A 24,434-nucleotide genomic window follows, 5' to 3' on the forward strand; every position below is an offset into this window, starting at 1 on the left:
GTTTTCAGGCATGCATCTTGGACTTCTTTAGGTTAGATAAGCAGTAGGTAAGAGGGTCTGCATGCTTCCTTTCAGTCTTACAGCCATGCTCACAGGCTCAGAAGATATCTGAGGGCAACTGATTTGGAGCCAGGATCTGGCATGGTTGCTCTGCATTTCTTGCAGACTGAAGTGGAATGAGTTATCTGATTGTGCTGTTCATCTTGGTTATCTTTGCCATTGACATCTTCTTGTAGTCATCACGGAAAACAATGGTTTTAAATTGTCTTCTATTACATTTGTGCTTTGGAGGCTATCTCCTCTCTTTTTTTTATAACATGTCACACAGTTCCTTAAATCTTTCCTCCGCAGTTACACATCTTGAAGCTGATACCCAATTTCAGGTGTGTTTCTAGCAGAGATCACCACAGTGTTTTTAGGACCGAAGAATGGTGGAAGTCCAATTGCTAAGGAGTGCAAGGTATACCTGCCAACCGATAGCTGTTAAATTAACATTTCCATTTCCCTGTGTATAGCCTTATCTTTACAGACAGGTGTAGATGTGTTGGGAGAGGGGCTATTTTTGGCTATACTGTAGGAGAGCCTGAAGGTAATGAGTTGTGTATAGTAAATCTTGCTTACTCCATAATTTCCACTACATTTCAAATTAAGGGCCTAAATTAGGGTTAGTGTCAGACTTGCTCTTCTGCTATGTCCTAATTTTGTTTTAAAAGCACATAGCTAAGGACTTTAATATGTTTTAGATTCAGTGCTTGTAAGTTATACTAAAATCCCTAAGGGAGCCAAAATAACTTATTAAAACCTTGCAAATGTTTTTGACTGCTGCATTCTATTATTTTCTATTCCAGCGGTAGCGTACAGCCTCTGCTGCTGATGGGCGGAGGAACGCAAACCTCCAGGGCCCATTAGACTTAACTTGTTTACTGCATTGATATCTATATGTTAAATGACAAGAGAGTTCAGGTTATTGAATAATTTAAAATTCAGCTCTAATTGGTGTCATATGACCTGGAAAAGGCCATGGATGACGCCAGGAGCATGCTGTGAAATTCTTATAAATAATTCATAAATTAGATCATTCATTTGCCTGGATGTCTTGTTAAATGCAGAAGTTTGTAAGTAATAACTGATGATATAACACCTGTAAGTATTTAGTTCATATGCTGGAAGGTAATCTACCTTGATGATCTTCTAGCAAAACCTGCCAGAGTATGAGAGTTAATTGCACTAGGGAGAATGCACTACATTTATTTGGGATGGGGCTTTGGCAAGGCGTACTGTGCAGATGTTGCATTACGCATTCCCTATCAGCTAGACAACTATTCTGTGTATGCCCGTGTTAAAAATGCAGCTCATCACTCTTCTGCCCTTATTTCACATGAACTCCAAATGCACTGGGAAATGGTAGTGACCCGCTCTGCTCACAAATAGTATAGTTTTTGAAATATTTATCTAGGTCTTGAACTACTGATTCTTCAGTAAAATAAAGGGCAGAAGTAAAAAATTGAAGTCACAAGATTGTGATTTTTCGTTTTTATAATGTTGGCAGCACATTGAATGTTAATAGTTAGACCCGGTGCTGTCAAGATTAGTATAGCGGCATTTTTCTGTAGTGCAAACAGGTCTGGTGTAGTTTTGTTTCTGAAAGCAAACATGTTTGCTTAATTTTAGTGGTCAGCTATTGCATTGCCATGTGTAGCTACTGTTTGGGCTTAATGGGCATTCTGCTCACAGTGACTTCCAAGACTAAATGCAGAGACGCCTCACTTAGGTTTTCTTGGAGCACTGTATTATTAATGACTGCCTTATCAGCCAGTGTAAAACCAGTTTGCTGGTCTGAAATGGAAGCATTTGTTAGAGTTTATCTACAATATTTGTGTAGCTGGAGAGAAGGGTGGCATGTTTATGAATGCAAAATATACACTTATAGCTAAGTGCCAGCAAATGCTCACATGCCACTTTGAATGCAGGTTTTTTGTGCACCTGGCATCCCAGCTCAAACCCTCTTAACAAAGGGGAGAAAAAAAGAATTAAAGGCAGCAGAAACATAGGAGGTGTTCCTCTGCTGTCAGCTAGCAGCTATAGATTCATTTTTTTGTGTGATGTGATCCTATTTTTATTTTTGTTTTGCTACACCTGTTCAGTATATTGAGTTCGGTAGATTTTTACAGGAAAAATACAGGCTTGTGACTGTCATTCACATATTGTTTCTTTGACTTGAGACCACTTGCTTTATTCAGTGCAATGTGGCAATCATAGCTATACATAATTACTACAGAAAATGGTGCTTTATTTCTTTCTTGAAAAATGGTCAGCTTACCTTCTGAGTTATCCACTGCATCTATCTTAGGTACTGACAGAGACAGTTGCCGAATCATTAACTGGGCACCTTGTAATGACTGATATTAGGTTATTTATGGTAGAGATTTTAATAAAGGATTATACGATTTAAAGGAAAAAAGAAATGATAGACTTCAATATATCCTACTAATTTACTTTATAATCTTTACCTTTTTACATTCTTGATAAATTCTTATGGATTCTTGGAAAGAATAGCTCCTTAATCACTAGTAATGCACTTCAAATAGTCTTATCATTTGAAATAGTCATTCTTAAAATGGCTTTTCTGTTGCCCCGATAGCCTACCTGAGCTTATTTGTAATATATTTTCTTTATTCCAGTGACAAGAGCAAGTGCTTATTCTGTGGATAGATCTGCAAACCCCAAACCAAGCTTTATTCAGATGAGACCCATACATCACCAGTGCGTGGTGTTGACCGAGTTCCAGGTTTAGGATGTATATACCGTAATGAGTGTGTCAGCTAGGTCGCTAATGCCCTTGACACTCTTTAAGGTGTCCTTGTGTGTGGTAGTCTCTCATTTGCCCATTTTGAAACATTTCCTTCATCTTGAAACATCTTTAAATCCCTGTACTTCTCTTTTGGTTGCTGCTTCTGTGCGTTCTTGACTTCCTTCAGGCTCCCTGCCCCACACACTGAACTTGCATGTTCCTTTCCCTGTTTCTCCCCAACTAAAGAAACACCCAAGATGAAAATCTGGAGGGAAATGCGCACAAAATACCATCAAGAGCAATTTTAGTTGATTGTCTCTTTTTTACCTGCATTCAAATGTGTCTCAGCTGTGAACTGTAAAGCCAGGTACTATGGATTAAACTCTGACCCTGCTGACATCCGTAGGCGTTTTGCTGTTAACCTTACCGCCACTGTATTTCTCCCAGTGTATGCAAGGACCATAGCTTTTGTCCTCTGAGCGCAAGACTTCCTGAGCTAATGATGTGGGGCTGGTTCTTAAACATATTTTTTGCATGCAAACCTACCAGTGAAATCTGTCGGGACGTTGCCTGTGCGGAGATTGTAAGGTCTGATCCGCTACTAGCTCAGCCCTTGCCAGACAAAGCCCCGCGTGCTGGAATCAGTGGTTGAACGCGTCTCCTCTACCAGCGCTGCCTATTAACGCTGCAGAGCACACAAGCGGCGTTCAGGAAGAATTTGCAGAGATCCTAATGCTGCATGCATAAAGCTGGCGTGCTGTTTGTCTGTTTGTCGGAAGTTTTAAGGGCTGGATGTTTGTTTAAGCTTTGCTCTGAATCCCTGAGCAAAAATTACTGGGATTGCAGTAAAGATTTCTTAGAACTCCCCACCTGTCTTCCTTTTTCAACCTTTATAAAGATTATTTGAGCTGTTTTTTTAATATCTCTTGGTTTCCATGCAAGAGTTTCACATCTGATCAAGTCTTATTATTAGTCTGATCAAGCCTTGCAGTATGCTGCAAGGAGCTGTCTGAGTTTGTTTGTTTGTTTAAGCCTCAGTTAAAGGAAGTTGTAGCTTTAAATACCATACAGCAAGTGTGGAAGAGCTCCACAGAGGGGAAAGCACAGCTGTTCCATCATGGTCCGCCACGGTTTCCATGCGTCCCGTAGGTAATATCTTCCTTAAGCTCAGCTTGTAAAATTGCCTAATTCCTCATGCTTGTGAGTCTTTAGACTCAAGGTACTAGGCGAGTATTTAGATTTTCTTTCTTTACTTCTCCCTTTTACCTGACCAGCATCTTACAGGTTTGTCATGGAATGTTGTGGTCGTATGATCCTTCATAAATACAATAGTCAGGCTATTTTCCCTGCAACCTATATCCAAATGTAGTCTTGAGTTAAAGCATTAATGGAAAAATACAAATTACTTAACAATTTCTGGCTAGCTTCTGACTCCCAGTAGTTAATTTTTCTTTAGGGTTAGACCTTGCATAGCACTGAGGAGCCTTCAAAGGCGTGTGAAACTGGAATTCAATCTTCTATGTAATATGACCTCCTTCTTCTAAAGGAATGAACAAACCCCACTCGCATTCGGTGACATTAATGAGAATTTCCCCCCCTGCAAACATATTGTAGCTGTGAAATAACATTAAAGTTTCTCTGCCTTGTTATGAAGTCTTTAAATGTCAATGCCATTTCTGAGACCATCAGGGCAGATTTAATGGCGGCCAAGGTCAACAAATGCTAACTGGTACCTCTCTTTTAGGGCCTTCAGGGACTCTTAATGGAGTCTCAGCCATGAAGTTAATTTGCGATGTGGGCCTTTATTCTTAAATCCGCTCCTGATGATTAGTTTGTACCATCTTCATGTGTTTAGATTTCTTAACAATCTCTTGTGTCTTCCATCAACAAAAAAATGCTAAAATAAAGAAATTCTGTCATTCCATGTTTTGCGCCTTTTTTTTTGTTTCAGAACAAAAAAAAAAAAAAGAAGAAAAACTTCTGTTTATGGGCTGTAGAAGGTGAAGTGTATTCTTTCTGTAGACCACCCTAATCTGTCAGCTCTGATAGCATCCTCTATAAAAACCTTTGGATCTGCCCTCTTCTGCTGTCCTGGGGGCCAGGGCCACTAAACACATTGAAGCCCTCTTTGTGCTGTTGCCCTAAATGCTGTGCCAGCAAAAGCAGGTGAATGAGAGAAAATGGGAAATGAGAGACAGAATGTGATTGCAAGGTTCTCCTCCTTTCTGTTTTCTGTATCTCTTCCCGTTTCTGGTCATCCCTTTATGTATTGTCTAATTTAGATTGAATAGGCTTTGTAGCCTTTATTTGTCTAGAAAATATTGCAGACAAGGATGGCATGCTACAAATAATAAATAACAAAACTCCGTCTTTTTGGCAGCATGTTGCATTTCTGCTCAGTTGCCCTGCCAGCCCCTCCAACTTTAAAATATTTTAATGTCCTGCACTTTTCACCCAGTCCAAGCACCAGCCTTTCCTCAGACATTTAGCACTGACATTAATGCAAATGCCTCCAACTCCTGGGGCCCTTTGTGGCAAAACATGACATCCTTGGCTTTCAATCACATGGTAGAGAGGATATTTTTATATCCACAAAAGTAGAAATAATGAAATATCAGTATTCAGGTGCTAATCCATGTTAATTTACATTCTGTGAAGTCTACAAGAAACTTGTAATTGGTTGTCTTGAAGGGCAGCAGAGTATATTTGGTATTTTGTTTATTTATAAAAGGGAATTTAAATTATAGATATAAACACTGCATAGATTTGGATTATATCTCTCTTCTAATCATCACTGGACGCTTGCTTGCATCCTTAAGTTCCCCTGGAGTGATGCTTGCTGGCTGTCTTTCACTGTACCACTGGACCATCCCTATCTGTTGTAAGTGTTGCTAGAGTGCAAGTAGTACTTTTCTCACCATCTGTGGATACCAAATTTCACTGCTAAACCACTTTCACTGAAGTGGTTTCATTATCTTTAACAAACCCGCTTCTGTAATTAAAAAAAAAAAAAAAAAAAAAAAGGTAAAATAATCTCTGAAAAGTTCTGAAGGTCGGAGGATTTTATATTCAGTATGTTACTGAAATAAATGCACAGGTCTAGCAAAAGAAATGTGAGTACCTGATTCACTGCTGTTCCGATGTGTATAACATCTCAAATGTTTAACTGCTTAGATGAACCGTAGTGCTCCGGGATGTAAGTAGGATTTTGATGCCTGTTGCATGATATCCATGAATATAACAAAACCACTAGAATTTGCTTGCATTGGGTTGACAAATGTGAGTTACAGTTGCTTTCTTTCTTCAGAGTTTTATCAGAGTATAATCACTTGCCCAGCTTAATTGAAAAATCACTTACGTTTATAGCTGAATTTAAACATGTTTTGTATTTAAATGACAGCTTTTGATGTACAACCATTTTTTACAGAAAGTAGTTGGTTTTTATCTGTGTTTCTGTAAAGATATTTCAAAAACTCTCATCAAATTTCCAGCAGTAAGTAATATCCCATTCAGTGCAAGGTGAAATGTTTTACATCAAATCTCCTGCTGTGTAATGGCCAATCAAAGAGTATTTATAGTGGCTGAATGGATTTTTTGGCTCGGTATTCAAAATTAAACATTTTCAAACATTAACATTTAATGTTTTTTGCCACTCTTCAAGTTGATTTTATGTAACCCTAGATGCTCACAACTACTTGATACTCTGAAGTGACTCATTTTATGCTGAGGATCCTGCAGGCAGTAGTTTTACATTTATTATACTTGTGTAGATTGAATAAAATGTATATTTGATAGCAGGTCCATGTCTGTCTTTTGATAAACATTTTGTCAAGCTGGGCTGTCTGTCCAGCAGCATGATGCAGCAAGTCTGTTCCTGAGGGAACGTGTTTAACCAATGACATTAATGAATAAATATAAATTTTGGTAATTCACAAGAAATTGTTCTCTTATTGCAGGTGTCCAGTAAGAAGGCCTCATGCCAACAGCCACCTTTGGAACTAGATGGTTCGTACTTAGCCATTAGGGGACCACAAACTTGTTATAAAAACAGCAGAGCACCAAAGGCTGGAAGCCCAAGCCGTGTAGTGTTGTCTCAGCCGTGCAGGAATAATCACGATTGTGGGACTGAAATCCATTACAACCGTCAGGAATGTCTGAAGGAATATTCAGTGGAAAATGGCTTGCACAGAAAGTGTAACAATATGATTTCCTCAGTCAAGCAGAAAAGCCCTCACCGTGTAAAACCAGCTCAGGAGATGGACCAGAAAGCAAATGAATTTCAGAGCACGTGCCCTCCACAAATGAGTTGTGGTTGTGCCTGCAGGCATGTAGGGAGCTCAGGTAGTGTGCAAGACAGCCACCATGTCAGCGAGGTTCCTAAAAGACATTCTGGACCTGTTCACAAAACCTGTGATTATTCCAGGCTCTCTCGAGTTTCTGGGCTGAATGACAGCGTGGATCCAGGGTCTAAAGAAACAGAACAAGCTAAAAGGTTGTCTGAAGAAAGAAGGCAGCAGCTGCTACTGCAGAAAATGGAGCTGGAAATTGAAAAGGAACGTCTCCAACATTTGTTGGCTAAACAAGAAGCAAAACTGCTCCTAAAACAACAGCAGTTACACCAATCCCGTATGGATTATAACAGGTGATTTTGAGATTTATATTTTAAAAAATAAATTCAAAAATTTATAATGAAGACATGGGCAAGGGGAAGATGGAAAAATGGAATTTATAAAATAAGGCAATACCTGTGGCATAAGTACCCTCTAACAGTGATTTAGAGGAGAGGAGACTTTAGTATATTAGCATATACTGTTGGGAACCAGCATGACAGCTGTGGAAAGCAGCAGAGGAAAACAGTATGTGGTAGAAAGAAAGGCACAAGAAAAGCATTTCTAAAAGACTAGGTAGGAAAAGAGGAGCAGTAGAAGAAAATGAGAGCTTGATCTTAGTGCAGGCATTTTAAGGAATAGACATTTGGCAAGGGAGCAACGTGAGCGTGGATGACATAGATGTGGCATTCCTCTTCTGTCTTTGCAGAGGGCAGTTTTGAAACAGTGCACCTTGCTAGGTAGGGACTGGAAGAAATGTCTTTTATAGAAAAGATTAAGATAGTTTTATACATTTTATACATATATTTGTATGAGTATATATATATGTGTGTGTGGAAAAAAAGGGAGCCCTGTGAAAAATGGACATTTTCTTTTCAGTGATTTTCGTGCAGGGGTAAATGCCAAGATTGTGGCATAAGACCTGCTTGAAAACTAGAAGAAGTGAAAGGCAAAAACCATAGAAATATGGAATGTAGCTTGAAAGGCCCTTGAGATTGCAGAAGGTGAGATAACACCTTCCTGACAACGTAAATGGGGACTCTGGCAATTGGGAAAAAACTGGTTTATTGCTATCATGTGTTACATAGAGTAGAGAGGAACAGTGGAGGGGAATGGGTTAAAGCCGTGGAAGAAAAAGTTGAATTAGCCAGTGTAACTCAGTTGAATACTAGTGTTTCAGCATTAGGAAGGGAAAGGAATGGGAAAATCTAGCAGTCTTTTAAAAGAAACAATAGGAGAATTTCAGAAGAATGCTTATTTCAATACTATTTTAATGTGGTAACTGCTGACAGCATCCCACAAGAGTCTGCAATACTTGACCCATTTCCTACATGCATGTATTATAATCACTACGGAGGAATATATCACTTTCTTTTCTTAATCCCAGCCCCACTGGTTACTTTTTACACTCTAAAAGAGAATACCGTAATTTTTGTGGTCTTTTGTTTTCTTCTCAGACTCTTGAAATATGTGTGTTTGTTTAGCTTTTAAAATGTCTGTTTTATCAGAGACAATCACAACTATGTGTGTGAAAATGGCTGAGGTCACAAACAAAGGATTATAACCTAAGGTGAGAAATAAGTAGGAACAGATGGATTCTTAATCATCAAATAGCTTAATTCTATGTATGCATCCCTCTGTATGAAAAACAAGTAGAATATGAAGGACATACAGACTGAGGGTTTTGGTGTTTTGTTTCTAATGGATAATGTTCAGCCTTCTTTGAGGCATCATCTGCCCAGAAAAAAACAGACCTTAAATATCTCTGTAATGATGTGCTTGTTAATGCCATTGTGCCTATTTTAGCCTTTTTTTTTTTTGTCCAGAAAAAAAAAGGTTTGCAGAGCTCTATTTACTTTTAAAATGCTATGAAAAAATCATATGTGATCAGTCTGAGCACTAGAACTGTTTTTGCAATCTCTTTTCAGAGGTGCAGGTGAATGCACATTTGCCATTTTGTCTCTAAGAAACACAACTAGATAGATATAGTCTGCTTGCTCTTGAAAAAATACTCAGTCTCTTTAGAATGAAATGTTTGATATTTACAGGTAAATCTCTTAACCATCTCAGTTATATTTCAGTTCTGGCTATATAATTCTTTACCACTTGATAACAGGGTAATTTTATGTGCTACAAACAATAAAAATTTGTTTAGCTAAGCTCAAATACCCCTTGCTTCCTTGGCGGGAGGCTCTAACCTAGTTCATCTCTTAACATCATGACAGTTTAAAAAAAACATACAACAAAAATCCATTTCCAAGTAGTGTTTATTTTTGTCTGTTCTTCTGCATGGTTGGAGTGCTGGTTAAGGTCCATTTTAAGCTGCTGGAAGTATTGTCATTGAGTGACAAGTAAAAGGTCTGACCATTTGTAATTATTGGCTATTAACTCTTCTCTTTTAGCTAAAGTATGAATTGATCCTTTTTTTGACCATGCTGCATCATAACTGCATTTTAATTCCCCACATTTCCCTATTTAGCCTAAAGTGAGCATAGTACTTTCAGTCTGCAGTTTCTCTGGATGTGAAATAGTTGTTCAGCTGTCAAAAATGGTGTGCGTGCAGGGAAAGTGGCAGCTCAGCGACTTCCACTGATGCCAACCACACCAGAATAAAGGAGAGTTCCAGAAATGACAAAATATTCTTTCTTGGTAATATAGACAAATCTGGGTAATCTTGGAAACAGCAATTTTATTCAAACAAAGAGGGAAAATTACCTCTATTGCTGATTTTTTCTGTCTTTACTGGAGAGAAAGAAAAAGGTGGGGTAGTGTATTAAAAATGGAGCGTCACCTGTGGGCCCACAGTTTCAGAAGACACAACCACCTCAAACACCTTTTACATTTTGTGCAGTTTACATGATGTTTGGAGCTCAGGTGATGATGGAGCTGTAATCTGAGCCAAAGAGGGATGCTTGTTTTGGGTGCTGTGACCATTTTTCTCAAGGGAACAGATCCTTTGAAATCAGTAAATGAAAAGTTTCTGATCTTTTTACCAGTGGAAACCCTCAGAAGGAAAGGCACTGTACATAAGTCAACCTTACAAAACAAAAGTACATTTGAAAGCATGAAAACAGTTGTGAAAGCTTCTGTATTAAACACGATTAATAGCCATGCTACTAGACACACAACTCACCCTTTTTGGGGCAAGTTCCTTTTGTGGTGATTTGACCAGCTGCGTAAACAGCTACCTCTACTTTTTCAGGTTTAGAGGCCACGTACCTGGTTTGGGAGATGTGCCCATTGATGAAGCACCTGGAGAACTTGCTCTGATGATGAACGGCAACAGCATGGGACTAAGGTATTTTTTCTATTTTCTTTTAAGTACTTCACACAGTGTTGGTATATCTTCTTGACAGTGTGCTATTGGCTGCCAAGTGTATCTGTTCATGTGTTTGTTTCAGATTAAGAGCTTTTTTTCCTAGAAAAAATAAAATTCCTTGGCTGTTGATTTTTATGGATTACACGCTGAACTGTTATCACTCAGGGTTTAGTTGTTGACTTCCTGTAGTGCTCTGAGATTGTGTGCATCATGTCTTAAGGACCCTAACCTAGCCCAGGGCAAGCTGGAGTTTTCACAGAATCTTTGATTTCTTTCTCTACTCTAGGTTTTGCTTCTTATTTTTCAAATCATATCAGAACATCTCTTTAGGCTTGATTTGGACCTGCTGTAAAAATATATTAGCCTTTAACTCTGAGACAGAAATTACATTTTACCACTGGTGATAGTTGCTTGTTTTTTAAACAACACTGTGCTGCACCCTGGCTCCAGTACAATCAGTGCTAACTACCACTGAAATTATTATCTTAATTCTACTTTCAATTTTTATCTCTTTATCTCAATTTTGCATGCTAATTAAAACTTTGATCACGATATTTTCTTCCTATTCCATCCAGTTGTATTTCATGTTTCCACTGGAAGAAGATTCAAGCCTATTAGAAAAACAACAAACTGGAACTGGATTTGATAGAGTTTTCACCCCATTCTCGAGAAGTTGCTACTTCTGTTCTACGCAGTATTATGTTCTGCGTTTGAACTATCTGTTCTGTCAACCCAAGCATCCTGTTGGGTGGACAAGAAGTGCAGCTGATCTTTGAGTAGCCCCCTCTTCCATGAAGAGAAAAGGTTTTTAAATCATAAGCTCTTCTAATTCTAGTATGAGAATGTCAGAAGAAATGTTTGTTTATAAACTAAGGGTTCAATACTTTATTTTTATATTTTTAACTTCAAATGATACTGGTTTTATTTTATTTTATTGAGATCCCTCTTCACTACAAAGGGAAGGCAGAAGACTGGTAAGTCTTCTTTCTCCAGAAGAATAGAAGTTGTTACTTTCCTTAGAGTGCTTCATTGCCTAACCAGGTGTTTTGATGCTATGAGTTGCTGGTATATCCCTCGTTGTATTTTGATAGCTTTTTTATTTCATTTTCGCACAGACTGACGTGATCAAAGTGGGATCACTAACAAAAGAGAGAGAGTCGTGACATTAATATGCAGTAGCATTAAACCCTTGGAGTAAAGATGTAACCTAGAACATCTGTAGGACTTCTTGCCAACAGTTTACCAACAAACCTGCACAAATCTACATAGCTTAGCAAAGAAAATGAGAAAAAACTGTGATGTTTACAGAATTAGAGTTCTGGATTTCAAAAGGTTCCCCTCTGTTCATTCCCCTGGTTTAATTTACTGTAATTTTTCAAGGTTAAAATGCATTTGTGTAGTCTCAAGTTGGCTTGCCAGCTGGTTCCAAAGTTTGGCAGCATAACAGTTGAAAGTTTTTCTTCCTGTATGCCATCTTTGGTTTTGCAAAGGTTACCAGATGAATGCTCCCTAAATAATTTACTCTAATGTTAGGCTGAAAGAGGCAAACGAAGACAAGTCCATTTATCTCTTTTATGCATTTTAATTTGTGATGTTTTCTTCAGTAGAGAGTGTGCAAGTATGTGGCTAAGGCTTAGAAAAGATGAAGAGATGGTAGGAATGTATTCGTGACTTCTTCTTTTTAACACTTGATTCTTTAATTGATCTGCCAAATGGTTCTTGTTATAGCAAATATAGCAAATGCTATCAGAACCCTAATGGAAAGCCAGCACTCTCTGACTTTCCAGTTCATACATAAGAGCTCCTCTAGCAAACCTCACAGCATGAAACTTGATTTCAGCCTTCAAATAAGCAAAACTTAGTTTAAAAATATCCTGATATTTGAAAGGAAGTGGTGAAAGTCCTTTAAAATACTAAAGTTGCTGAAGTGAGATACGGAGTTTAGAAGTAAAATAAATAATATAATCAAGAACTGAAAAACATAGTTTTTTATAATTAACAGCTCATTTTGAGTTAATTATCTGCAATTACGAAAATCTAATTGCAATTTATTCTCTACTATCTGTGGGAAGAATCGTAGGCAAGGGAATGTACATCACTGCCAGGCATAAATGCTATAGGATGGGTACAAATAATAGAGGAGCCCTTAATGAAAAACAAAAAGCAAATAGGAGCGTGCAGCTGTGCCAGACTATTGAAAGGTAATTGTAGACAGAAATGAGATATGTACTTTAAAAGGCATCTTGTCATCTCCTGTAGGGATTAATTTTTTCCCTGCTTGAAAAAAGCAAAAAAGATTCCAGGAGCAAATACAGTACCGAGTTTGATTTCTGTTGCAGTGTTTGGTCATAGTGTGTCTGTTTGTGGAAAAGAAAACTTTCACCTTGGGGAGTACTACAAGCTATAGCCAAATTTTCATTTTCTCTTCTGAATGCCCCATTATGTTTTCTTCATTATCCAAGTCAGCAAGTGTTGTCCTTCTCAGTCTCTTTGGACTGGCCCAGGATAAATTTGCAGCATTGAATTTGTCGCTTCCCTGCTGGGTATGTCGAGGAGCTGTTGAGAAGAAATGTGTCTGTCCCTTTGCCTGCATACAGCTGGGCCAGCGCTTGGGACCTGAAGAGTCTTCAGATGCAGGATCTCCAGTTCTCTGAGGTGCAGCAGTCAGAGCAGGTTTTATTGAGGATGGTTTTCAGTAGCTTGGAGTGCTCCTAAGTGAGCCCACAGCCAATTTTCAGCTGTGGAGATAGTAACTTGTACAATTAATGGCAAGTTGTCTGGTTGTCTGTATAATTTCTTTTCAAGTCTGCCCCAGTGTGCAAGATGCTTTAAAATATTCAAAATAAAAACATAACCTGATGCATTTGTTTAGCATAAAACAGCCTTTTACAAAGCGCTTTCCATCTCCCAGACGCAGATGCTTGGTACATGCTCAAGTACCCACTCCATGCGTATTCAGTAGGATCAATACACCCGGCACCTGCTTTTGTGTGTGCTCCTGACGTCTGCATCTGGGAGAGGAATTTTAAAACAATCCACCCCTCTCTCCCTTATTTAATCTCAACTTTGGATCTGGATGTCATGAAAATAAGACCCGTTTAATAGCACAAACTTGAGAAGATACGGTTTACTGCTTTGCAAGCAGCCCCCTTCCCTCCAGAGCTGTGCTGTGTGCCTAAATCTTAATCTACAATGTTTCCTGCTTATCCAGTTCTTAGGCATACCTATACAGCTCCACCGGTACAGCTTTAACTGCCTTCTCTCTAAATGCATCCTTTCCTCGGATTTCACACAATACTGCAGCTGCACCTCTACACTGACCTGTGCAAAATGATATAAATAGGAATTGTTGGATACAGCAGCTATCGGAGGGGTTTACAGTTGTCTGCAGGCACCCTTTCGGTGTATACTACCTGGTTAAAGGATTTCTTTCTCAGATTATTAAAGATTTGCAGGTGTAATTTGCCACCTTTAATTTCATTGAGGGCTTTTTACGTTTGTGTGCCTCAGCCTATGTCACCCGTGTGTATTTTCTCCAGTTTGTATTTTTAGTTAGTTGAAAATATCCAACACAGGATTCAGTAGTACTTTCCCTCTGTTTGAATGCTCATTGCTATGGTGATAGTTCCAGGAGGGAATGCTGTCAGGGGTCTTTTAGAAGATTTTTATGTTTATGGTGTAACTATTTTTATTATCTTGAGAGAAGGTGACAATTATCTTTTGCTCCTTGTTTAGTGCTTTGTTATGAACTCGATTTCTTTTGCTGCTTGTTAGACATACAGACATCTTTCTATAGTGATGTACAAGCATACTTCTGTGGTTTTGTCCAAACAGTCAATGCAATTAAATATAGATGCAGAGGAACACAGACTTGCAGCTCCCCCTGCTGTTCCAGGCATATGCTGTTTTTTTCACACAATACCCCCCCACAGCAACTTGTTTAAAAATAAAATAAAAATCACACGCAGTCATGGGGTTCTGCCACCTGACTCGTGCAGTCCCCATTGCCCCGTTCTTGAAGGGAACCAGGATTTACAGTAGCATTGGCAGCGCTCATTTTATCTCACATTTGGAGCTTCTTGTCAGTTCTTCTTCATGACGGCGTGCGTCACCTCCCGTTATCCATGTCCCGAGCCTCTGGAGGAGAAACCATCGCCAGTGCCAGAACTGGCTTGTTGGCCAAGAGCTCCCAGCCTTCAGTTCGTCCCCGAGCTGTCTTTGGTCTCTTGAGGTGCCGCTGTGTAGTATTTGGCCAACTTTTCTGAATGTATTGAACACCGTTTGTTAGATATTTATTTTTCTCTCATCTCTTCACTGCTTCAGCAGACTGGCACATTAAATCGGACTGAAATCAACTGTGCTTACAAATGGCCCATAACGTCCGTGTGTCTGGAAACTGCTTACTCACTTGTGAGTGCTCCTTTTAATGCCCAAGTTACTTTCTTACTCCACATTATTTTATACTGAAGTTTGTATCATTTTTAGGTGGGATATTTGCAGAGCAAACACTAGTTTGCCCAGTAAAAAAATGTGCTTATGGATCTGCCTGTAGTGCAAATGCTGATTTAGTTGCAGACGTGAATTTTCCTTTCTCTGGTGGAGTTGTCTGGCTACGTATAGAATGAGCATCTCTCCAACTGACAGCAGCTAGAGCTGATTGTGCCATAACAGGAGCATACATTTGGAGTTAGATATATGCTTTTGCTTCATTAGTGCCCCATGCGGACTCTGAAGGTAGTAGATTTTCTTGTTCAGGGTGAAAGCTTTTGTTCTGATGTGATAACTAAAAGCTTGTTGCTAAATGAGAGGAAGAGAGAATATATATATATATATATATATATGTATGTATATGAGAATATTTATATACATATCTAAGTATGCATATTTATATTTGTATATATTTTTAAGGCAGATAGTGATCTTTATCAGACTGGGGAGTGAGGAGCAGCTCATTTCCGCTGACCTGGTTGCTTCGCTAATCTCATTTTCAGGCTTGCTTTGAACTGTGACAGGGTGTTAAGCTGTTTTACGTTTACCTGAATTATGCTGATTCTGTTCTCATGATCACGTATGCAGCACACAGCCATATTGCATCATTACCATTACGGTCCAAAGAAACATTGAGCAGTAAGCCTGTTGATAGACTTGAGGCATAAGATGGAAGTGGGAGCTACCACTGTAGTTTTCATAGGCAGTTGGAGCTAACCTGTAGGTGAAGTCTTCAAAAAGCACAGGAATTCTGGTGTTACAAACACTTCTAAGGATGGCAGTCAGTGAAAATAGGCTTACTAAAACTTGAATGCATTGATATTTGCACAAATCTTGCATTTTCTGCCAGTCTTTTACATGGGTATGGTTCTGTAATATCAGAACTGAAAATGCTTGGAGATTTTGTTCTTTGGGTTAAAATATTTAAAATTCATGTATCTCCTGAAGGAGTTTGTTCCTTGCCAACACTTGCAGACAGTGAGAGACATTTTTGCAAGTCATTTGCAGATGCCTCCTTTACAGGAAAATGTACACACTGTTAGTTTACTGCCTGAAATGAATTTTGAAAACCTGAATGCTATTTTTATAAATTGGAGTGGATTACTTTTTCAAACATATCATTTTGTTACTTTTTATTTTTAAATGTAATCTTGGATGAAGAGAAAATGTTGTTTAATCTATATATTCATATGTTAATCTATATATTCATATGTCCCAGAAATTTGTAAGTTGGACTAGTTAAGAAAAATCTTGCGAAACAAAATGTTCTGGAAGGTAGCTTTAAATTAGGAGGTTTTAAACCCACCCGAACAACTTTCACGCCATTTAAAAGCTTATATCCGAACTGATGGGGCAGGACTAAGAACAAAAGCTATTGGTATTACAAAGTTAAGCAAGAAATCCTTTGTACCCTACCGTTCTGGTCACGATTGCAGCTGCACTAAGCTAAACCCTCTCCCCCACCCCTCTGGTGACCTTGGCTGTGCTTCAGCACACAGAGAATTGAAGCAAAAGGCAAACTCTGGTAAATATTAGATTCTGTCACTTGCAGATATACAGACTACATATAAAGATAACGGCACGCGTGCTCTCGTTCCTCTCTAGCTCTCACCTTCTCTGAAGTGGACTTGGTGTTTTTGCAGCTGAATTGCTCTGACATAAAACTTTCCAGACCGTGCTGTTGGGTTGAGCTGAACTCTGTGGCATTGCATGGGTGCTGAGGCTTTGCAGAACTACCCATTACATTTGTAACAGTGCTAATTTTTGAGAGCCACGCAGAGAAAATTTTAGATTCAGCCCAGCTGATTTGTTCTTCACACTGCTCCTGTGGTGAAGAGGATTGATTTTTGTGTTTCTTTTGATATTTGGCTTCCTTTCCTCTGGTACTCAATGCTTCAGACCTTAATCCTTTAACCTTGAATCTGAGCATCAAGGCTTCAGGAGGGATCAGGCCTTTTGATGGAGAGAGAACATGTTTTGTTGTACCAAATGGTTGGGAGTGGTATAAAGCAAGACAGATCTCCAGACAGTATATATTCCTTTGTTGCGTTAAAACACTATAAACAGAAGATGGGTTTAGTGGGGATTATAAATAATCTGGAGGAAGGTGGCACATTAGAAGCAATGGAAAAGAGTTAATGACTTTTTCTTTAACATTTCACCAATAACCAGTCTATCATGACAGATGTGTACTGGGTTGCCAAATGCTAGAGTCTGATTTGGGTAACGGTTCAAAGCTCAGTGTGTCATGGAAATGGCAATGTGGTCCCCGATGGAACAGGGGAAGAAAGCTTTTCAGCTTCTCAAAGGGCAGTATTTGTGGAAGCAGATGCTTGCTTGCCCTACCTGGCATAAAGAACAGTTCTGCGGGCAGCCGGGAGAGTTCGTACTGCTGGATTTTTATAGGATCATTAATTATATGTTATAAGGCAGCTAAGCATGGCATTCCTAACTCGATGAATTCCATTATGAATGGCCTTTTCATATTCTTCATCTCATTATATTAAATGCATGTGACCTGAAGTTTAGCTAAAGTTATTGTTCGGGTTAACTTTCATTTAGTGGTTGCCCTAATTTTAGAAACAGTCTGATCTTTCGGTTTTATGGAGAGACGGGGGTTTTTTATGCATGTTTTTGCAGCACTATTTTAGATAATTTCTTTTGGAACTAGGTACGAAACTCTGTGAGGTGGCAGGGAAGGGATTTAGTCATTCCTTGATTTGCCTGGAGATTTCTGTGCCCATATCCCTGGATGACAACATCCAGTTACACGGATTTGGCTATCATCTCTCTGCCAATAACTCTTAAACCTTCTGCTCTGTTCCATCTAGTCTTGCATATCTGACTGCCTCCCTGACACATAATCCTGGTTGTTTTGCCTTCAGATCATTCCTAATCTGGCCAAAACAGAACTCCTTACTTTTTCTTCTGAATCTCTCTTCACTTCTGATTTTGATAACACCACATCCTCTCTGTCACTCAGACTTGTAACCTCGGGTCATTCTCCTTCTCCATACACATTTGGGCTGCTGACGACTACTGCAGCTTCCTTCTGCTTTGCAGCAAAAATGTACCACTAGTTTGTCAGGAGTTAAAATGCTATTCCTTGCTCCAGTCCTTCATCCTGCACCTTGACTACTGTAAAATCTTCTTTGGCTGCTCAATATTCATGCCCTGCCCTCAAAATAATTCATCCAAATCAGCATCTTTGCTGCTCATTCAGATCTTGTCACTGTTGCTTCTCTGAAACCCTCCTTCAAAGGCCACTTGTCTAAGGTATCAGTCTGCAGGGCTCTGCAGAAAGTCACACTGACACTTCTAGTTTTATTTTATCTGCCATCCCCTCTTCTTTACTCCTTCAGTTCCTTGAAACTCAATGTTTTCTTTGGTGCTGCATGAACTTCTAGCAATTTACTCCTACCACATTCCCTAATTCCTTCTGGCTTTTGGAACCACTGAGTCATGTCCCGGTGGATCCTGCTTCCATTTTGTCTGTGTCTTTCCTGTCTCTCATCCTTGAGCCCTTTTTTCAGAGTTTTTCATTAGTTTCAAAGTAATCCGTCTCTTTCCACTGACCACAAGGACGGCCTCTGCCTAACAAGTCCACTAAAATTTGAATCATACTCAAAACATCTCACTAGTGACCTAGGGAGAGAAGTATTATAACTTAACTGATGTGACAAATCATCAACTTTTATGTGTGGAAAAGCTTACGTCTGGCTTCTAGTACACACAAGTTTGAAACAAAACAATATCCAAGTATCTTCAGTCATCTGTCAATAGTGTCAGACTTTGTCTCTTTATGTAACTACATGCCCTCCTGTTTGATCGATGCCTCGTTAATCCTTTTTTTCTTTTTAACTTTGTGCTCCTTTAATCTCTACCTACGTCTTGCATCCTTTCTGAGACAGTAATGTCTCTAAGAGATGGGTTAAATTTATGTACCGTCTGTAGACTCACTAGGAGTGAGGTGGTTCGGCAACACAAATATATGCAAGCCTCTAACAGCACACACCACAGTGTCACAGTGACACTGGTGGCAGCAGCTTTGGACAGACATTTCCAGATTTTAACAAACTTGTGCAGAGCCAGACTTCCAAAACCTAAGATCAGTTATTTATTTAGATTGGTAAAATATAAATTACGTTCTGTTTGCCAGTGGTAGCTGTAAGATGGCAAGATATGTATCTGATGGAACAAAAGCACAAAATATGCATCTCACTGAATGGTTTTAAAAGAGCTGTTCACCTCTTAGCAAGGTAGTGGTTTCCCTCTTGTTGAAATTCAGCTATACCTTTTTATTTCTTGAACATACGAACACACAAAAAGCGTTGTATGTTCCATAAACATCTTGGTTGAGTCAGTATTTGGAGGTTCCATTGCATTTACATAAAATCTATGTGTTGAAAGGAAATCTTCAGCATGTGTTTGTTTTTTCTGTGGAGCTCAGGCCAAGGTTTTTAGAGCAGTATTCTGTCAGGTAAGTATCTCAGTCTGTATTTTACTTGCAGTAAGAAGCCAATTTTTCCATCACTAGCCATCAAGCACACTCTATGAAATAAGTAACTTCAGTGGATTCAAGGTAACGTAAGTGGCCAGAAATGATTTTTTTTTTAACCTTTAGCAAGAGATGCCTTGTCAAATCTACATCTGTTGGGTATGGTAATCCACTAATCTGAGGAAACTCCAAAGTCTTATTTCTCTATTTACTTCTCTTTGGGCTCTAAGAATTTCTTAAAAGCAGATCAATAAACAATCTCAGTGTTTTCATTTTACTAAGCAATATAATATAGATGAGTTCTAGAGTAGTAGTAAATCATTAATATACTACTTAATCATAGGATGACTGTGCCCCACAGATGTGATTTAATCACAAAAAAACACCCAGTGAAGTGCAAAGATGCAGCAGGAGGGGCGTTTCCAAAATAAAAAAAGGGGTAATATATGACACCATTTTAAAAGATCCTAGTATGAGAGCATTTGAGATGCCATGTATAGTTATAGTTGCAGACCTAGCTATATTCTGACATGTTTTGATCACTCCTTAAAACAGGAATCAAAAAACACTTGAGGTTTGTGTTTGTGGGAACCAATGTGAAGATAAAGGTCGCCATGGTGTTAGAGCTGTGCCTTGTACCTGTGCTGAGCTTGTGCCACCACGCTCAGCCTCTGATGGCTTTTTGGAATAAGAACGGCATTAGAGTTTGCAGACAACAGGTTCACTAGTCCCAAGATTTTTAAGACAGCATCACCAACAGATCTGTATAACCCTAAAAGACAATAGTAATCTGTGCCTAAAATGCCTAATTCAGTCATCACACAATTCTGATAAAGATTATTAAAATTAGAGGATGGATTTTCTGTGTATACGTAGCTCTTTGTAATAACTGTACACAAGAGTGCAATCTTAAGTATCTGTTGCTCTAATTAGGCATCTCTTCAAAATGTCTTGTTAGTAGGGCACACTGGAAAGCCTGTGAGTGCCTGCTTTCCCACTCTTTCTGTGCCCGTCCTCTGCTACATCGTTACTTGTCTTCAGCAAACGGTTCCTCCCTGATGCAACGCATGTGCAGAACAGGGCCTTTTGCAATTGCAGCTCATTTACTGAAAGGTGCTCTTGTCAACACCTACCTGCTCGTCTGGAAACTCATATGGAGGAGATGGTGCTTATATATGGATAGTTGTAGTGAAGGAAAACGCAGGTTTTTTTTTCTTAGCAAGCAGGTGGTTGCCGGCACGCTCAGCCCGAGCCCTGCAGCAGCAGCCCGTTTCCAGCCTGACTCACTGTGCAGCCCATCTACTGTGAAATCTTCTGTTCTGGGTGAGCCAGGTTCAGAAGGGATGATGCATTGCTCATTTGTGCCTTTATCACAACCAAATAGCAGCCTAATTGGGGTGATGTTTGTTCAGAAGATGGCTCGCATACGGTATTTTGATGGCTACCTTGTGGATGGGGCTGGCTCTCAGCCAAGCAGCAGTGATTCCGGGTAAGGCACTAAGACAGGCGTTCACTTCTCTGAAGAGCATGCGACTCTCCTGTTGAAGGAGAGTTATGCAGTTTGATCTACTGCAGAAGTTTGGATTTAGTTCAGAAACTTTGTTTGTCCTAAACAGGCTTTTGCATCATTCCTTATGGTACTTTCGCTGGTGACAGCTAGGCAGGCTTTTCAGATACACAGACGCTGTTTTGAAGGATTGTTTTTATACCTATGACTTGACATTTACATGACTTTCTTTTGTGAAGGCTGACAGCACTGCTTGCTGGAACGACAGGTGCTCTACTCTGCTCTATAAGAAAGGCCAAACACACAATCACAGCATTTTGTCCTGCTAAAGCTTTGCCAGTCTGCTTTCTGTGGCTATTTCTCTACGACTGTCTGAAAACCTTTATGTTGGGGTTTTCTGTGGATTCAGAGGCAAAGAGAGAAAGTAATCAGAGCTCATTTCACTGTTTATTAGGGAAACTGTAAGCGGTGCAGGAATGGTGCTGGTAGGGAGTTGAAATGTAGCTAACTTAAAGCAGAATGAGGACAGGGTTTCAAAGGAAAGGCATGAATATAATTTTAGGAGGAATTTAGCTTAGTACTTGCTACAAACGGACCTTTAACTGTGTATATTAAGTGAAATCCTGACTTCATTGAAGATAAGGGCGGTATTCTGATTGATTCAATGAGGCTGGGGTTTCACCTATGGCTGGTATGATCTAATAGGTCATTGCTAATTAAGAGCATATGCGGCCTCAATTCTCGCTGCTGGAATTAAATATCTGAGCACCAGTCACAGAAGGAATGGGGAAGGAACTGGTATCTGAAAGAGTGGTCTGGAAAAGCCGCGCTATGGATTGCATTACCCTTGTAGAGCTTGATATGTGAGAAAGTTTCTAGCGCACTTGCCTATGTAACTCTTCTGAGATGAGAAGAAAAGTAAACCAAATGCAGTAGGTCCAAGAGGGACTGTTCAGCAGAAAGAAGCAACAGAAAACTGATACAGCCAGCCTTATTGAATTCAGGGGCACTGGACCTGGAGAGGACTGTAAGGGGCGAAAGCTCGGGATCACTCCCCAGCAATGTACTGTGTGCATAATAGCATGTGGGATGTAGGCAATCACTGTGCGTTTTCTGTGATGCAAACTTCTTTACTTAGAGGCAGGTTTGGTAATACTTTAGTTACAGACTTGTCCTTGTCTGCTGAGGTGTGTTCTCCTGCTGTCCCTGCCTTCTGCCTTTTACCTAGAGAAATACATGAGAAAGGAGATGGACTCTGTCCTGAAGATCTCAAAAGTATAAATGAACATGCTCTCTAGAAAGGAAAGCAGCTGTTTCTTATTAACATGCACTGGATCCCAGCAGTGTCATTAACATGCTGATACGTCTAGCATAAGCCTCAAAATGCCAGGTTTCATAATTGGGCCATGAAATCTTACTCTAGGCTTGAATATGGCCTTCAAGGTCTGTATTAGAATAGGGCATTTTTCCTATTTTTTAAAGGAAATGAGGGGGAAAATGTTAAGCTTAGATTATTTTTTTTTCAAGCCCTCTATTTCAATATGAAATAGGCTTTAGATTTTTAGCAGTGTGTTTTGAAGGTTGATGATCTGCTGACATAAACAGATTGCCTTTGTCACAAGGAACGCAAGGGTGATGGCGTTCAGTGATGAGAGATTGCCCTGAAGTTTGCGCTGTGCTTCTCCTCCTCACTTGCAATGCCTACCTTTCTTCCAGCTCTCTTCACACAAAGCAGGAGTGGGGAAACCAATCTCCCTCCTTTCTCCCATGTGCTGCTCTGGCTTTTACATCTTGTCATGTTTCTCCCCGGCTCTGCTTTAAAGAAGGGGCAGGAGTGACCCTCACAAGAGGATTCAGTGTTGCGGACGGAGATACGCTAAGGAGGGCCTTAAGCTCTACCTCTGGTGTCAGGGTTTTCCTCATGATTATCTTTAAGCAGATACACATGGGGTACGCACTAATTTCTGGTGTCTCGACTGGTGAGTCGAGGGTTTGGAAGTCAGCTCCAGTTCTTATCTACCTTTGAAGACCTGCTTGCTGTCCAGGGGCCCAGCTTCCTTACCGCATTTGTTTCTTGCTTTTGCTTTGTGGATGAGGGAAATCACACTGCCCTGCCTGCCATATTCTTAAACAAACAAACAACAAAAAAGCCCTCTTTTGAAAAATACGGGACACTTGGATGCTCCGGAAGTAGAGGCTTACGTAGAGTAGAGTTGCATGGTACACCTGAGAAGACTGCAAAAGTTGTGGTTGGGCCGAAACCGCTGACATCACTTCTCAGAGCCACTCATCCAAAGTCTACAGACCTTTTCTCCTAGTGAATATTTTTTAATTGCCATGAAGACAACCAACATCCCAAAGTTCCACTTTGGAACCGGCGGTTTTCAAAGTGTGCTTTGATAACTTGATTTAAACTGGTTTAAATTCAGACCCCTGCTGAAAACGAAGATCCTGTCATGTATTGACACCTCCTTTGTCCCAGCACTTTTGAAATTGCTGCTTTATGCTGAGCTGACTCTGGAAGCTGATCTGGCTGAAAACTCTCCCAACCAAAGGGGTGGGGTAGGGAGGAAAAGATCATATTCAGCCTGCTTGTCAAACTGCATCCAAAATGGCAATGCAGGTTCCAGCTACAAAAACGTATTGCTTGGGTTGCCTACTTATCACCAGTTTTGCATCATTAAGTGTTATGCATTCTTGGCCTGATATAATTGCAGCAGATTGCACACATGAACTGTTAATTATTTTATTTTTAAAACAGAAATTGCAGAACAGGAAAATAACATTCCAACATGTTTGCTTTTGGAGCTAACCTACCACAGCAATCTGTTAGTTTGATAATGGTTAAACTCACAAGCCCTTGTCTCAACAGGGTGCAGTAGGGTACCATTAAGGCAGCCATCTGTTGAACATACATACTGGAGGCATGAATTGCCTTGCGTTTTGGGTTTCTGACTAGCTATAACATAGACGTGTTCTCTGGATACCACTGATCTGCACTGAAAAATGCATGGGAAGATCAGAATTCAATGAAAGGTGGGAATCCACATTTGGGTTCGATGGCTGGGAACCCATCAGATGATCACTAGTTATGGAGTAGGGAAGAGATTAAAACTCTTGGGTGTACAGGTGCTGATAGTGAATGCTACTCTGTGGCAAGTCTTAGCTGCTTCAGTTGCTTAGCAATTCAATAGATCTGTAAAACTCCATTTGCAGACCAAGGCTACCATTATGTTGGATTGATTCATCAGGATGAGCAGCTAAAACAAGTTAAATTCTATCAGAGTTTTCCTGCATTAATTTAAAAAATGAATTTAGTTGGCTCTAAATGGACATTTGTTTTAGTATCTTGAAGAACTGACTTTCCTCTATTAAAGCAGAATAATGTATCTATATGGTGCCCTAACTTGAACAGTACATAAAGATTAGTAAATAAGACCCCATTAAAAATACTTATAATGTAAGTAACATGGGTCCCAATAGCCTTTCTAATGTCCATTAAT

The 24,434-nt window shown here is 39.6% G+C and overlaps 1 protein-coding gene across 10 annotated transcripts in view; it reads left to right on the forward strand.

Moving 5' to 3' along the window:
* The window catches only part of KIAA1328, a gene marked incomplete at its 5' end in the record, with an annotated part of 172,860 nt that overhangs the window by 107,756 nt on the left and 40,670 nt on the right, over positions 1-24,434 (forward strand). For all 10 annotated transcript variants that reach the window (XM_083817665.1, XM_083817667.1, XM_083817670.1 and 7 more), the window contains 2 exons: positions 6,748-7,433; positions 10,322-10,417. In XM_083817665.1, coding sequence (XP_083673791.1) covers positions 6,748-7,433; positions 10,322-10,417 — 782 coding nt within the window. The remainder of the gene's footprint in view (positions 1-6,747; positions 7,434-10,321; positions 10,418-24,434) is intronic.

The sequence above is a fragment of the Anser anser genome (assembly GCF_964211835.1).
Source record: "Anser anser genome assembly, chromosome: Z".
NCBI classification, from domain to species: domain Eukaryota; kingdom Metazoa; phylum Chordata; class Aves; order Anseriformes; family Anatidae; genus Anser; species Anser anser.